At 42.8% G+C, this 14,777-nt stretch overlaps 1 protein-coding gene across 1 annotated transcript in view; it reads right to left on the minus strand.

Moving 5' to 3' along the window:
- Positions 1-2,287: 2,287 nt before the first annotated feature.
- Positions 2,288-14,777, minus strand: part of Scg5 (secretogranin V) — a 42,871-nt gene continuing 30,381 nt past the window's right edge. Inside the window, exons 4-6 of the mRNA XM_021193381.2 lie at positions 12,809-12,921; positions 6,721-6,774; positions 2,288-2,819 (exon numbers count right to left, since the gene is read on the minus strand). Of these exons, the coding sequence (XP_021049040.1) occupies positions 2,724-2,819; positions 6,721-6,774; positions 12,809-12,921 (263 nt within the window). The 3' untranslated portion in view covers positions 2,288-2,723. The remainder of the gene's footprint in view (positions 2,820-6,720; positions 6,775-12,808; positions 12,922-14,777) is intronic.

Here is a 14,777-nt window from a genome sequence, read left to right on the forward strand (position 1 = left end):
AGGCCCCTTGGTCTTGCAAACTTTATATGACCCAGCACAGGGGAAGGCCAGGGCCAAGTAGTGGGAGTGGGTGGGTAGGGGAGCAGGGGCGGGGGGGGAGGTATAGGGAACTTTCGGGATAGCATTTGAAATGTAAATAAAGAAAATAATAATAAAACCATAAAAAAATAAACAGTGTTTATCAATAAATCACTGCTCTCCTTCCTCTGACTCTGCTGTACAGTCTCACCAGCCTCTCAGCCATCCAAGTCACGGGGTCAATGATTAACCATGCCACTCCATACTTACCTCCTGTCCGTCAACACTCACCTTTCTTCTGGGAGGACTGTTTCCAGAACTCACCATCTTATTAGAATTTGTTGATCACCCCCCCTCCTGCACTCTCTCTCTCCCAATTTCCCCCACCCCACCTTTTCTGGCTTCCTGGTCCCTGTATGATCCTGGCACCTTAGTGACTTGTTTTGTGTTGTGTAGCAGATGCCTGGAGATACCCGTTCCTCAGATCCTAAGCCAGCACTAACTGAGCTCAGTAGCACATGTAGACTCACTGAAGGAGTACAGTTCTTGTTCCAGGGTGGTCAGGAGATGTGGGGTGTCTGGTCATGCTGCTACTTGTGTGGCAGTCATGGTGGGATGGAACATTACTCCAGTTTTCCAAGATCATATCGGCTCCAGATAGCTTCCCAATGCTAATAAAACCTTAGTTCCCTGGTAGAAATGCTTCAAGCTCAGAATTGATCCTTTTAGGAATTCTAGGTATTCTGGAATATTCTGTATTGTAGAGGCATTTATATTTTGAATAGTTATTTCTTGAAGAATCAGCCTAATGAATCATGGGGCAGGAGTTAAGAGTAGCTTCAGTGACAATACATACAACAGATAACATTGAACAATTCTCTACTTCTCCCTACCCCAGTAGCAATCACAGAGGAAATTCTCTTCTAGAATTGCCCCCTTGTATCATACTCTGGGACTAGGGCTTCATGAGCCCTCATGCTGTGTAATTACATCCAGGAGCCTCCAGTGGGCTGGTACCCACAGTCAGAGTTCAGTCAGGGCAAGATGACAGTTCCTACACCATATTCTTTACTTCTGCCTACTGTGCCAAGCATGTTCTTCTTTTGTTCCCTAAATGTCCTTGGGCTGACTACAACCACCTTCCTGACTTCAAAGATCCTTGGCTGTAGCACTATGGAAAGACTAATGGGTGGTAATGACCCTGCTCAGCCAAGGGAAACCAATGAATGCCTCTGCTGTAGATGTGGTCCAGGCCCCACCTGGAAGAGTACATCCCTTTCAAGTCTATTAGTCTACTGTAGTCCTCTCTAAGTTTCCTTCCTCTTCCATAAAGATCTCTTTTCCTCCCAGATACTTTAATCCCTCCCCTCTACCCAACTCACCCCATTCCCAAACAAATTGTCTCCCCATAGAGTCCAGTGGCACATTCTTCTACAATGGCCAAGGGAAATATATTCGACGGTAATTCTTTATATCTCTATGCATAAAGATTTCTACCTTATTTGCTACATTTCCAGACCAGTGCTTACCCTAAGTTGGTCTTACTGCTGAGCCTCACCTCTGTTGCTAGTGTAGGAACATTTCAAGCATATTCAAGCAGAGAGGTAGAAGCACAGGAAGGTCTCATCTCCATGGGACCCAGCTTCAACATCTATCAATATGGCTAATCAGATTCATCAAAATCCCAAGGTCCCTCCCTATCCCTTCCTACCACTATCAATGGATTGTTTTAAAGCAAATCTAAATACCACCTGCAGAAAGTTCATCAGACATTTCTAAGACATAAGAGATCTTTCAAAGATTGCCATAAAACTTTGCAGCAACTAAATTGCACCAAATGTTCGGCCACTACTCACACACTCACACTTGTCAGATTGACAGTATATATATATATATATATATATATATATATATATATATATATATCGAATCAGAAAACAGAAAAACCTACACATATTTCATTTGGTTCATATTTCTCTTAAGTACTTTAAAATTTGTAGCATTTCACACACACACACACACACACACACACACACACACACACACACACACCTGGGAGGAGTTGTTTCCGTTCTGGGTTTTGATGATTATTCCCATCATGTGTTGAATATTCTCAGTTCTAACATATGTGAAATGAGATCACACCTTCCCCATTGACTTCATAGTATTAGCACTAAAATGAGATACTTCTGCAAGTCACCTAGCTCTATTAAGCGAAGAAATTGATTTTATACTGTTATATAAAAAGAAAAAAAACTTCCCAAGCCAATGCTCGCACATACATTTATTAAGAAGCAGCAGAGTGAGATGTGTCAGCCCCTCTGCTAGAGTACAAACTTCTTTATTGGTGTGTAACAAGGCCCAAGGGCTAGATATACTGCATAATCAAAATCAAATGCTAGCTTTTTACAGACTTGGCCCAAACAGCACAACCCAAAACTGCAAGAAATCTGAGTATTTCATATCCGTGTTTTTATTATACTTGACATATACATTTTAATTGTAATGTTTCTTGCAGATCCACATCAAAAAAATCCCCCAAAGAGAAGGAGCTTTCATTCTACTGTAGCAGAAAGCACAGGCATTGGTATGGCGGCAAGGACAGCTGCTTTCCATCCATAAATATGTAAAAGTCATGCTGTCACTCACAGGCTCTATGAACATGCACATAAGCATTGGATGGGGTTCTACATACTGTCTTCTTTTTATTCCGCTTCCTTCTCCTCTTCTGAGAAGTGGGGGACAGATTTCTTTGCCACAACATTGTCCAACCTCTTTCCTTGTAGATAGGGATTGACACTCTGGGGGAAAAAATGATATACGTTTTGGCATTACATGAGAACTTCAGACACATAGCCTTCGAATAAGTGAATGAGAATTGTTTTCTGACTGTGGATTAACAGGAAAATAACACAGCACTTACACTTACCACCCACCTACCAAATGATGGCTCCAATGAGCTGGTTAGTCCCTCAGTGATCCATACTGTAGTGCACAGTCTCACTGACACATGCTATTAATACTGTCTTTCATATAACTGTAGTGTTCTTGATCAAATGCAATGTAATCTTTTTATTGTTATATTTAACTTAAAAGTTTGGGGTGAGCTGGAAAAAACTCTTACTATTAACTTAGTCACCAAGTCTCACGTGAAAACAAAAATGATTTTTCTGTGGTGGGAGTGAGCATTATTCTTACAGAAAGCAATTTCAAAAGAAAAGACAAACTGAACCAAGTAGGAATTAGTATTCTAAGACTGGCTGTAGGTCATCCCATGGCCGCGACTCTTCTCTGCAAGGATTCTGTTGAACTGTTCATTAACGGCTCCAGCGATCAATTCCAACTGTCCCTCATTTGAACCCAAAAGGTGAGATAAAATACAAAGTCATCCAGAAATGGCCTTTGTGTGTTATTCAACCTGTTGCATTCTGGAATCTCATTCATCTGTTGATGTTCTGAATGAGTCAAAGAGTTTCCATTGCTTCTCTCATAATATCAATTTTTTTTTTGAGGTTTGGATTTGAACTGGTAACCAGAGCTTTGCACCATAATCTTTGTTGAGCAGGAAACATTTTGAACATTTTGGAAGGTATTTGTTTATTGAAGTTGCCTTCCAGCAATGGAACAGAAATATAAGAAATAGGCTGAGGTTACAAAGGAGGAGAAATCCTATCACAGTGCTAAGTGCCCATGAGCAAACAGACACAGTTCTCACGTGGGCCTGGCCTGTGTGACTCTCTTAAAAGGTGATCAGCACATGTTCCAAAAGACAGGAGATGGAGCACAAGAGTAGCCCTTGTCACTACTTGTCATTGTTCATGTTCTTCACATTCAGGTGTATGAACATGTGACTCGGGAAGCACCCTGGCTACTCTGCAAAGGTAACTCACAAATGAGGTGAAGACTACAAAGTGAACAGTGTCTACATATTTGGAAAGAGGCATGTCACAAAAAGGTATTCCTCTTCAAATTATTCAAAATAGTACTCCTTTGTAAATTTTCAACTAGTGTGGTGTGGCCCACCCCAAGGACCTGTGAGTAGGCATACTTAATGTACTTAGAGAAAATATGTTTGGGGCTGGAGAGATGGCTCAGAGATCCCAAGTTCCCTTCCCAGCAACCAGATGGTAGCTTATAACCATCTATAATGAGATCTGGTGCCCTCTTCTGGCATGCAGGCAGAATACTGTACATATAATAAACATCTTTAAAAAATAAGAAAAAGTTTTGTAACAGTATTAATTTCTTAAAATTCTCACATGTTAAAAGAGAACATGGGATATCCATATTTGTCAACTTGGGACTAAGTCGCTGGCAAACTGTTTAAGATAACAAAGTGGCTTTTAGATGGTATCAAGATACCAGCTACAGAGTTAAAATATCCTCAAAATCACTTAAAAGTATATTGATCTTTTATATGTGACGCAACCAGGAACTCAAATGACCTGGAATGACTATAAAAGCCACAGAAAATGACCTGGGGCTTTGGTTGCAACTTTAGGGATCTGTCCATGTTGCAGGACAGGCTGTCTAGTCCCAGAAAATCTCAAAGGTCGTAAGGAAAGGGGAAGAGGGAGACACCAGAGTCAAACCTCTCTTGTTCTGGATTGATGCTCAATTATAAATTAAGCGCTTTGTTTTAGGGGTGTTCCAAAGAACCCACAATACTTATCTATGCACAGTCATTATTGGGTGAGTTACATGTGGTCATTATTCATCTGTCAACTGGAAGGACACCTTGGGATGGACCCTTGCTTGCTGTCCTCTTCAAATCCTCAGGAGATGGTGAGCTTCACCAGAGTAATCCTTAATTCTTCAAATACCTGAGCTATGATTTCTTTATATTGATTCATGCTCCAGAGAAGGTGGCTAAGGCCTTCAATCAAGAAGAGAACAGCAGCCGAGGTGCGGGGCTGTGAAAGGTTAAGTTCTGTTTGCCCATCAGTCTAGAGCAGCCCAGGGCTAAAGGAATGAGAATGGGTTTTATAGATATCTGAGAAGAACGGATACCCCAGGATCACAGTGACCCTTCTTCCCTTAAATTCTAAGCCTTGTCTATGTGGAAGAAGTGGATGTCAAAGTAAAAATCCTTTATGACATATGCCTTCGCCAGAGTTTTGAATTTTGGTAATTACTAGTCTCATGGAAATGTGACCTAAAGTCAACCTAAGCTCCTCAGAGTCCCAGCAGAAGGTGTGGTGAGCCAGCAAGTAGAGACAATTAAAGCTGCATGCTAAGCTATTCATCTGGGGTCAGTCATTGGTCTTATTTGGAAATGTCCTTGTTGTACCATGGGGAGATATTCAAGCCATCTTCCTGGTAAATTATGTGTATTCTGAGCTCCTAGAATAGAAGTTCTTGATGTTCTCTCAAGAACGCATTACACCCTTCCTGTCACCATCTGCCATTGGAGGCTGTAATCACCAAGAAAAACCCTAATAACCCCGTTCATTCTCCCAAAGAAGATCTGCTTCCAGATGGAACAGCTTTCTGCTTCTTGCATAGGAAATCGCCTGTGGATCTGTGTTTGTCAAGCAACCCAGGGGCCTTATGATTAATACAAAGACCAGAAACCCCACACTTAAAACATTTGCTGATTGTACTTGGCCAAGCTCTTCAGATGAGCCAAAATTGTCACTAATTAGATTCCCAATTTTCCCCAAGATCCAGGTACTTGCTATTCCAAAGAAATGGTCGGTGACCTTGGGTTGGTTAGTATATTTTAACTAAAACAGTTACTATGGTAGTACTTTATGGGCTGGTGAGATGGCTCAGTGGGTAAGAGCACCCGACTGCTCTTCCGAAGGTCTGGAGTTCAAATCCCAGCCACCATCCGTAACAAGATCTGATGCCCTCTTCTGGAGTGTCTGAAGACAGCTACAGTGTACTTACATATAATAAATAAATAAATCTTAAAAAAAAAAATAGCCAAGTTTTTACCTCTCCTGTTTGGTCAAATAAAAGAATGTACCAGTAGATTAGAAGGATGGATATTGGTCACTGTGAAGCCTGAGGTCTATAAATATGCACTGGAAACCCAATATAACCTTGACATTCAGATTTTTACCAGGCAACACTATATAAGTAGTAGCAAAATGCACGACGCAGAGGGCAAAGATCCATCTTGGACAATCCTCCAATGAGAGCTAACTGAAGCTGTACCAGACAAGGCAGTCAGCAAGTGAGACAAGGCGAATGCATGCTACTCTAGCTTGGCTAGGATAATATAAAAAAAAAAATGTAGAAGAAATTCAAAATTATGGCCTGCAGTATGCACTTTCACACTTCCTGGTTGCTGTCTTGTGATTTGCATAATGGATGCAGATGTGTGAGCCATTTCCTCCACTGGTTTACAGAATACTTGAGGAAAGTCATGCCCGAATAGCTTCCCTGCACACTCCTCCCTTGCAGGGATAGGAGTCTCTTCTACCTATTGAAACTGTTCTTCCTGGATGCTGGCCAGAAGGGAAGTAACGAATGTTGCATGATTTTCATGGACCACTCCTAAAGTCCAGGGAGAAGACCAGCCCAGAAACCAAGGGTATATATTCTGGGTGTGGCCCTTGCCATACATGACTTCTGTTCTATTCTTTGCAATTGCATCAGAAAAGATTCTGCTGCTTCCCCCAAACCAAATGTTTCAGTTGCCCCTCTCAGAAACATTAAACACCCCAGAAACACCCAGGTCCCCATGGGACTTACCCTCCGCTTCCGCCTCTGTCCTCCCTTCATTTTCTCATAAAGGAGTTTCTTGTTCTAGAGAAGAGAGAAAAGAAAACACAAATGGAGAAGTATGGATTGAATTTGGTAACTGTCTATTTTAAAGCAGCTCTTGGTGTGTCCTCTGGTTATTTGCATACACATATTTTGGAAACAAAGTTAGATGAAAGGAATGTCGTGTCAGAATGATAGACCACAAGAGAAAAGCTGGTGACTGCATTGCTTTTCACAAAGTCCTCTGCACTGCCTCGGGGCACACAGTGCCACCAACAATCTCATAAACAGGGAGAGATGGCATGCTAAACTACCAGGGTGCGGGAAGCCCGGCTCCTCACTTTGAACGGCCTTTGTTTAAAATAAATAACGTTATCTCAGTATCTAATTCCCTTTTTATGAACTACACACATGACTGTTCTCTGGAGCAGTGTCTGACCATTAACAACAATCCTCTGTGTAAATAAAGGAGACGTTGACTTCTGCAGCCATCCCTCCCATGGCTCAAGTTAGTGGCCCCGTCAAGCCAATCACAGAACCATTTGGTCTATAACATTTTTAATAGAGTGAACCTTTTAAAAACTGCCAAAAAACTTCTTGGCAGAAAGGAAAGTTATGTTGTGTGTGTCGGGGGTGGGGAGTGCTGTTCTGTTAGCCACAGTTTGTATAAGTGTTTCCACATACGGCTGTGTTTCAAACACACAGTGGATTTAAATGAGCTCGAGAATATCAGACACATGCTCAACACATTTCTCTCCGGTTGAGATTATAAAAGACAGAACACTTAACCTGAATGTAAAACCAAAGAAAGGGATTTGGGTGTTTTGCTTGTGTTGTTTTATTTGATTTTTCTAATCATAAGGAAAATAATGTACGGAAGACAATTCATCTTGCTACAATACCCTAACGCTAACTTCTAGAAAAAGGAGCTGACAGAGTTCTGGTGAGGAGCAAGTTTATACAACATTTGTATCCTCTGAGCTGTCCGGTTATTAACAAATATTTAAATGGTAGATTTGAAAGTGAAAATGACAAATGCCAAGAATGAGCTTCGTGGTTTTCTTGTTCATTAAACCCTACCACCTGCAATTTACAATGAACAGCTCTGCTCAACCTCAAATTTCCAGGGACATGGTTGTGCCAGGAGAAGCAAGCCCATTGCCAGAAACACCAGCATTGGCCAGAGCCCCTATCTCTGGCTCACTTCCGGGGATGGCTCAAGTAACTATCAGGAGGGAGAAAAGGCAGGCTCATGACCGTTCCCTTGAGGAATGAGAATACTGTAGTTGCTCTCAACCTCAGTGTCTGACTGTAAACAACTCTAATGCACACAGAATGTTCTGGGTGCTCAGGCCAGAGTTGGGAAGGAGGTTGGGGTTAAGAGGGCGAGGATAGTGACTGCTCATACACATCACTCTCTCCAGCTGTCTGAACTGGAGGGAGGGCAGAGGGTCTAGCAAGCTGGTGCAGTGAGAGCACATTGCTCATCAGACTTGGCACAGCTCCAGCATGCTACAAATGGGATGAAGGCAGCAGCATCTCCAATCCCCTTTAAAGCTTCTTGGGGAAAATTATAACTACAAGTATACAAGTCTACAAGGTATACAAGTATACAAGGTCTGAAGTCTTCCTCTCAAAGATGGTTCCTGCTGTCCTGGAGAGCAGAGGTCAGGACCAGCATGTCCATGTCCTCGCCCCTGAACATGCCTAGGTCTTCTCCATCAACTCTCTATCAGTGTGGGTACACAGAAAAGGTACACAAAATGAACTAAAATAAATCAGCGATCTCTTCTGACATTCATTTGTTAGTTCCTTGGGGAGGAGTGACCTAATTTCTAGAAAAGCAACTGGTTTAAGTTCACTAAAGGGCTTTCCACTGGACATGTTGAACATCAAAATTAGTAACAATGAATCTATACAGGTACCAAATAAATGAGCATGTTTACAAACAGGAAAGGAAGTAGTGGAGGCTCTGCATGGGGGTAGGATGCAGATAGAAAAGAAGAAGGAAGCCAGAAACTCATTATTCTGCAACTACTGTGGTTATAATTGAGTCTGGTAAGTACCAGCAATGAATGCAAAATGCATTGGTTAACAGCCTCATGGAGATCAGAATATTTATAGTCTCAAATTAGTTTCCCATAGGTTAATTTCAAATGGAAATGATGGTTTTATACCAGAGAAACATGGATACCACTTTACTAAAGAGAATGAAATTACCACTAACAGGTGACAAACTGACACCACGTTCCCCCATGATGCAAAGTGCTAAGGATACCCATAAATAGCATGATTATGAAGAAGTTATGATTATTAAAACATTGATCTCATGCTAACAGAGAGACGAACAGTGACTCCCAGAGCTGGGGACGGTGAAGGAGATGGAGAAAGCATAGTGATTATCCAGGTCACGCACAGTTAAGGAGGAATGAGTGGCAGTGTGCTCTACCACAGCTGAATGATGGAATTCAGTTCCTAGCTCTGTGAATCAGAAGCTCTGTGTTGCTGAGCAGGCTACCCTACCCAGACCTCTACCCTGCATTTTCTCCTTTATACAATGAGAGTGATGAGGGTGGGCAGCTTGGATAAAATGATTGATGTAAAATATTAGCACAGTATCTGACCGTAGTGTGAGCGCTATAAATAATAGAATTTCTCATTATATAACAAGTATTGGTGTCTTCCCATTACCCGCCACAGGGCCTAGAGGTCATATGGTGTATATTTAATAAATGTGTCTTGATTCAGTAACAAGGAAAGAGCTGTGCAGGAAATAAGACAGACACACTGATATTTGTAATGTGGAAATCATTGCTAAAGATGCAACTCAGCTCCAGATAATATAAAAAACAGGGAGGCAGTGTTGTCAAGGAAGCAGCAGGACTTGTGTGCCATTTATTTGAGAGATGACTGTTTTGCAAGTTGAAAGGATAGCTGAGTTGCAGAGACAGCTTGAGACTATCCTACATAAACACTCAGGCTGCTTTGTGGAACCGGGCTTAAAAAAGCAATAGACACTAGGTTAACACTTCCATGCGAAGATCAAGCAAACACGGTTTTATTGCTGGGTGGTAATGAGAAAATAAACAAGGAAACTGAAGTTTAAACAAACACATCATTAGAGCTGATAAGAGGCTAAATGTCATTCCTTTGCCATTGATATGTGATAGCACTTTTTATTCTTGGTCTTAAATTCTAGTCTTCGGCTCTGATGTGGACAATGAATCTGGGTGATTGGGAGAAACCCAAGGAGTGTTCTGAGAAGGGAGAGGGAAGGGAGAGGGAAGGGAGAGGGAAGTGTTCCTAAAGGGGTGTGGGTGGGATTTGGTGAGAGCATAAGCTTTTGGAGAAAAGGATGTAGCACTGTGCACCTTTAATCCCAGCACCCCTGGGGCAGAGGCAGTGGGAGCTCTGTGAGTTGAAATTGAGGCTAGCCTGGTCTACAGAATGAGCTCCAGGACAGCCAGGACTATGTAGATAGGCCCTGCCTACAAACAAACAAACAAACATCAAACAAAACAACAAAATGCTGAGAAAAGAAGCTAGCAGATTTCCTCCATTTTTTTTCCCTCTTGCTCCCAGGTCCAGCCTGCACTCAGCTGTGCCCATCCCCTAAGTCTTCAGTACTGATTCTCCACAGTGCCTCAGCTTCCTCTGTGGTTAAGTCACAATCAGCCCCACCGGCCTCACATCTTCCTCTCCCTTTGGCTTCCATCTTTCCTAGCAGTAGGACCCAGCCTTCACTCTACCACCAGAACGGGCACTGTATCTGTGGAAACTGGGGTTTGTTATATCTTCATGCTTTTTATTTCAAGACTTTAAAACTGTCAAAAGCCCAGAGCTACTTGATGAGTCCTGGAGACCATGATACCTAGCACGGTATCTAAACTAAAGCGGGCTCAGACCCTGTGTGCTCCCTTCTGAACCTGGTCCTTGCTACTGTTTAGCCATGCCTTACCCATCTACAGTGTGTCTTTCCCCAGCACTCCTCTCACTTATCTGCTCTCTCCTTTTTGTCCTTCTTCCTTTAAGCTGGCACATAAATGCATAAAGCATCTCTTCTCTCATTTTAAAATTCCTCATAGGAAGAATATATATAAATGTTCACATAAATTCTGTCTCTCTGTCCCTCTCTGTCTCTATCTCTCTGTCCCTGTCTCTCTGTTTCTGTCTCTATCTCTCTCTGTCTCTCTCTATGTGTCTGTCTCTGTCTCTCTCTCTCTTTCTCAGACTATGTCTATAGTATATAACCATTCTAGTTGTATTACTCCCTTTGAAATGGCACCCATTCTTATCTTCATCACTACACATAGGATCAGCACAAGTGTAATTACTTTATTTCTTTCTCCATTTTCTTTCTGTCTTCAGTCTCCTCTCTATTTTACCTCTATCTCATTTGGATACATTTTATAGGAGATTTTCATAACACTCAGGATTTTTTTTTTTCTGTTTATGTTTCAAACTCTGCGAATAGAAGGCTTGAAAATAGTTTGACAAAACAATTCTCGTTAACAGGACTACATGTGTGAGGGAGGAGAGGGAGAGTGAATGAGAGAGAGAGAGAGAGAGAGAGAGAGAGAGGATGAAGAGGGAGAGTGATACAAATTGGAAATGAAATGTTAACTCAAGTGTGCGTCTTTCCTGCCTTAATTTGGAAATGTATTTTGAGGGCGGAGGGATCTGAACTGACTGAATGTAATGTGAAGAAAGATGCTAGAAAGAATGAGAGTGGTTATCTAGGATGAATTTCTTTCTCCAAAGCAATGCAGAAGAAGAGGGAGGTACAGCTTCCCAGCTTCAGTGTAACACGGTTACCAAGGCTACAGTTAGTGCTAACCTAGAAGGGACTGACGAGGCCGGAGGGGCTTAGGTACCTGGACTGTCTTTGGAGGGAACACTCCCTATTCACTCGTCCCACAGATGCATTGACATCTGCTCTCATATGTGAACACTGCTCAGCGTTTCCCTGTTCTTTTCTCACATGACTTCATCATTGGATTACACAGGCCCGACCACAGGCACCTAGACACATTCCCATTCAATTGTAATCTTCCTTGGCTCATTGTTGCAGCCTGTTGGGATCTTCTTGAATCCCAACTCTGTCATCCAGAGCTCTCCCTTCCAACTTTGTGTCATCCACTGAGAATCTGAGAAGTGTGTGATCTGTACTTTTATTACAAACACTGATACTCATGTGAAGTGGGGCAGCATTCAGACATGCAGGGTTTCCTGTACCATCTCCCTCCCCTCCTGACGCAGATCCTTTAACAAACGGTCTTTTGGTGGTATTCTGTTCACTTGGCCTCGGGTCTTCACCTCTTCCAATGGGAGATCATAAAAGATCTTGTCAAATACTTAGATGAAATCCAAGTGCGCCATGCCTCCTTCATTCCCCTCATTAAGCTGGCACACATAATGCTGGCAATGGAATAACATGAGCAGATCGACAAAACTTGTTTTTAGCACAACAGTGCCAAGTGGCCATGATTTCTCTTTCCAAGTGCTTATAAAACAACACTCTTCATTGACAGTTACTCATAGTTGCATGCAACCAACAGCAAGCTCACTGCCACACATCTGGAGATTGTCCCTCTTTCCACAAAGAAGACTTATGTGTGTCTTTTTACAAGTCTGGATGTCTTTATTTCCTTGATTCTGCAGAGATATATATGGATCATCCATCTCCCATAGTCTAGAGATCAACTTTACAAATTTCTCACTATCTTCTCTTTTGAAAATCTCTTTCCCTTTTCATGGAGTCGAGTGGCATGAAGCACTAGTGAGACATGAGAATGGTATGATTCAGTGTGAGGAACAGAGCAGAAGAGAAGCCTCTAGAGAGTGTATGGTCTAGATGTGCTGTCTCTTTTGATGGGAATCAGCATACTGCTGTATAGACACGAGTGTGGTCTGGAATAATAATTGCACAGCGTTTCCCTCACCGGAGATTTCTGAGGCATCAACTCCTAAACAACTTTTCTTCCTTCCTTCCCCCCATGCATGTTGTTTGTTTCCAGCATTACTATCCCCACGAGATCTGAGTGAAAACTCTACCATCCGCTGGAGATTGACTTACCCACTTGCCCAAACCTGGGTAGTCATGTTCTGGATCAAAAAGGTGCTGGTCTAACTGGAATTCTCGGCTGAACTCTGCAGTGTCGGGGGCGTTTTCCAGACATCCATCCTCAGCTGTAGACAAAGGGTTTTGAGAAATGGTCAAAGCATCTGTTGTTACTCTAAATGTTAATTTATTAAAACATCTATACACACAAGGGGCATAATCTGTTCATATCAGATACTCGAAGTCACGTTCCCCCCTGGGATTCAATCCCCCTGGTAGATGGTACTACTTTGGGAGCAAAGACCCATTGGGTGCACTCCAAACCCACTTCCCTTTTCTCCTTGGCACATAGCAAGGCTCATTTTCTAGCCTTTCTTTGCAATAATGTGGAGTCATATGCTTGAGCCAATATAACGCAGACAGGAGTTATATATTCCACTTCCAGGCCTGTCGCAAAAGTTTTTTCTTATGGTCCACTTCCCCAACTCTACCCCATCTGCCAGTATGCATGCTGCCAGCCAGGGCAACTGGGGGCGTCAAGACTCAAGAGAGCAGAACTCTCCACCTCTGTCATTGCCTCACCTCCCTGTGATCGGACTGAACAGAAGTAAAAATCAAGTTTCTAGTGTGAAGATCCACGAGAACAGTGGTTCGCAACCTGGGGGCCACAAGCCCTTTGGGGGTCAAACGACCCTTTCATAAGGGTCACCTAAGACCGTCAGAAAACACAGACATTTACATTGCAACTTATAATAGTAGCAACACTGCAGTGATGAAGTAGCAATGAAGATAGCTGTGTGGTCAGGGGTCAGCACAGCAGGGTCCCAGCACTGCCCTAGACTGTTCCATCTGCTTCATTGTCAAGTGTTTCCTGAAGCGGTGGGCTTCCACTCCAAATGAGTCCCTCTGCTTCTTTTGAATGCTGTCTTTAGGAACCATTCCGATATCTTTGGACAGATCATGGTGCTGTGTATCACAGCAGCAGTAACTTAAGTTTTAGAGTTGAGACAGATCAAAACTTAAGGACCAAATCCCAGAACCTGTAGGATCTATAGGCTTAGCTTCGTGGCGTTAACCTGGCTTCTCCAATGCTGTTTATTTACCTATTTAACTAGGTAAATCAGCTAAAGAAGGTCCCCAATTCAAAGGTCTTGGTGCGGTATATTACAAAGAGATAATGACCTGTCAAAGTCAACAATGAGAGAAGATCTATTTGCAACTAGCCAGGTTGTCTAGCTCTTAGGACTAAATGGAAGGCTTTCAAATGCAGTGTGGCATCCCTGAGCCCCAGAAGGCTAGTGTGCAAGTTATTCGTCTTCCAAACAACTCCCAGTCTTCTCCCCACTTTGCACTGAGCTATTGCTAATGCCTTTATTATGTAAGAAAGGGATACTGAGCAGAGTGGTCCAAACACAGCAGCTTTGCAACATTTTGGTCATTATTTCTCAAGTACTTTTAAGTCAGCTGAGATCAAGCTGTGGAGATGAAGCCTGTCTGAGAGACACCAGAGATTGCAGGGGGCTGAAAATGTGCTCTAAAAGTAACGTTCTAACCCTGTGGCCACGTTAGATCCTGGGAGCTTCACAGAGCTGCACAGAGCAGCACAGAGCAGCACAGAGCAGCACAGAGCAGCACAGAGCTGCACAGAGCAGCACAGAGCAGCACAGAGCAGCACAGAGCTGCACAGAAAGATGGGTGATGATTCAGATGAGACCGTGCCAGGGCAGAGGCAAGTCAGCGTTCCATTCTTGGACCATTCAACTGTGCTGTGCTGTGGTAAGGTGGCCTCAGAAGTCCTCCCCAACAGTAGCTAAGTTTAGCAAGTGATTTCTTCTCTGAGATTGCCAATTGAGGCAGGAAAACAGTGTGGAGTATGTTAGCTTCATGGAACTATAGTAAAGGCAAAAGGAAATTCTGAGGCCGCGTCTAGGGCTGGGATCTCATCCACATCTGTCAGCTCACTCTGCACTCTCCTCTCAGCGTA

Source organism: Mus pahari, chromosome 3 (genome assembly GCF_900095145.1).
Source record: "Mus pahari chromosome 3, PAHARI_EIJ_v1.1, whole genome shotgun sequence".
Lineage (NCBI taxonomy): Eukaryota > Metazoa > Chordata > Mammalia > Rodentia > Muridae > Mus > Mus pahari.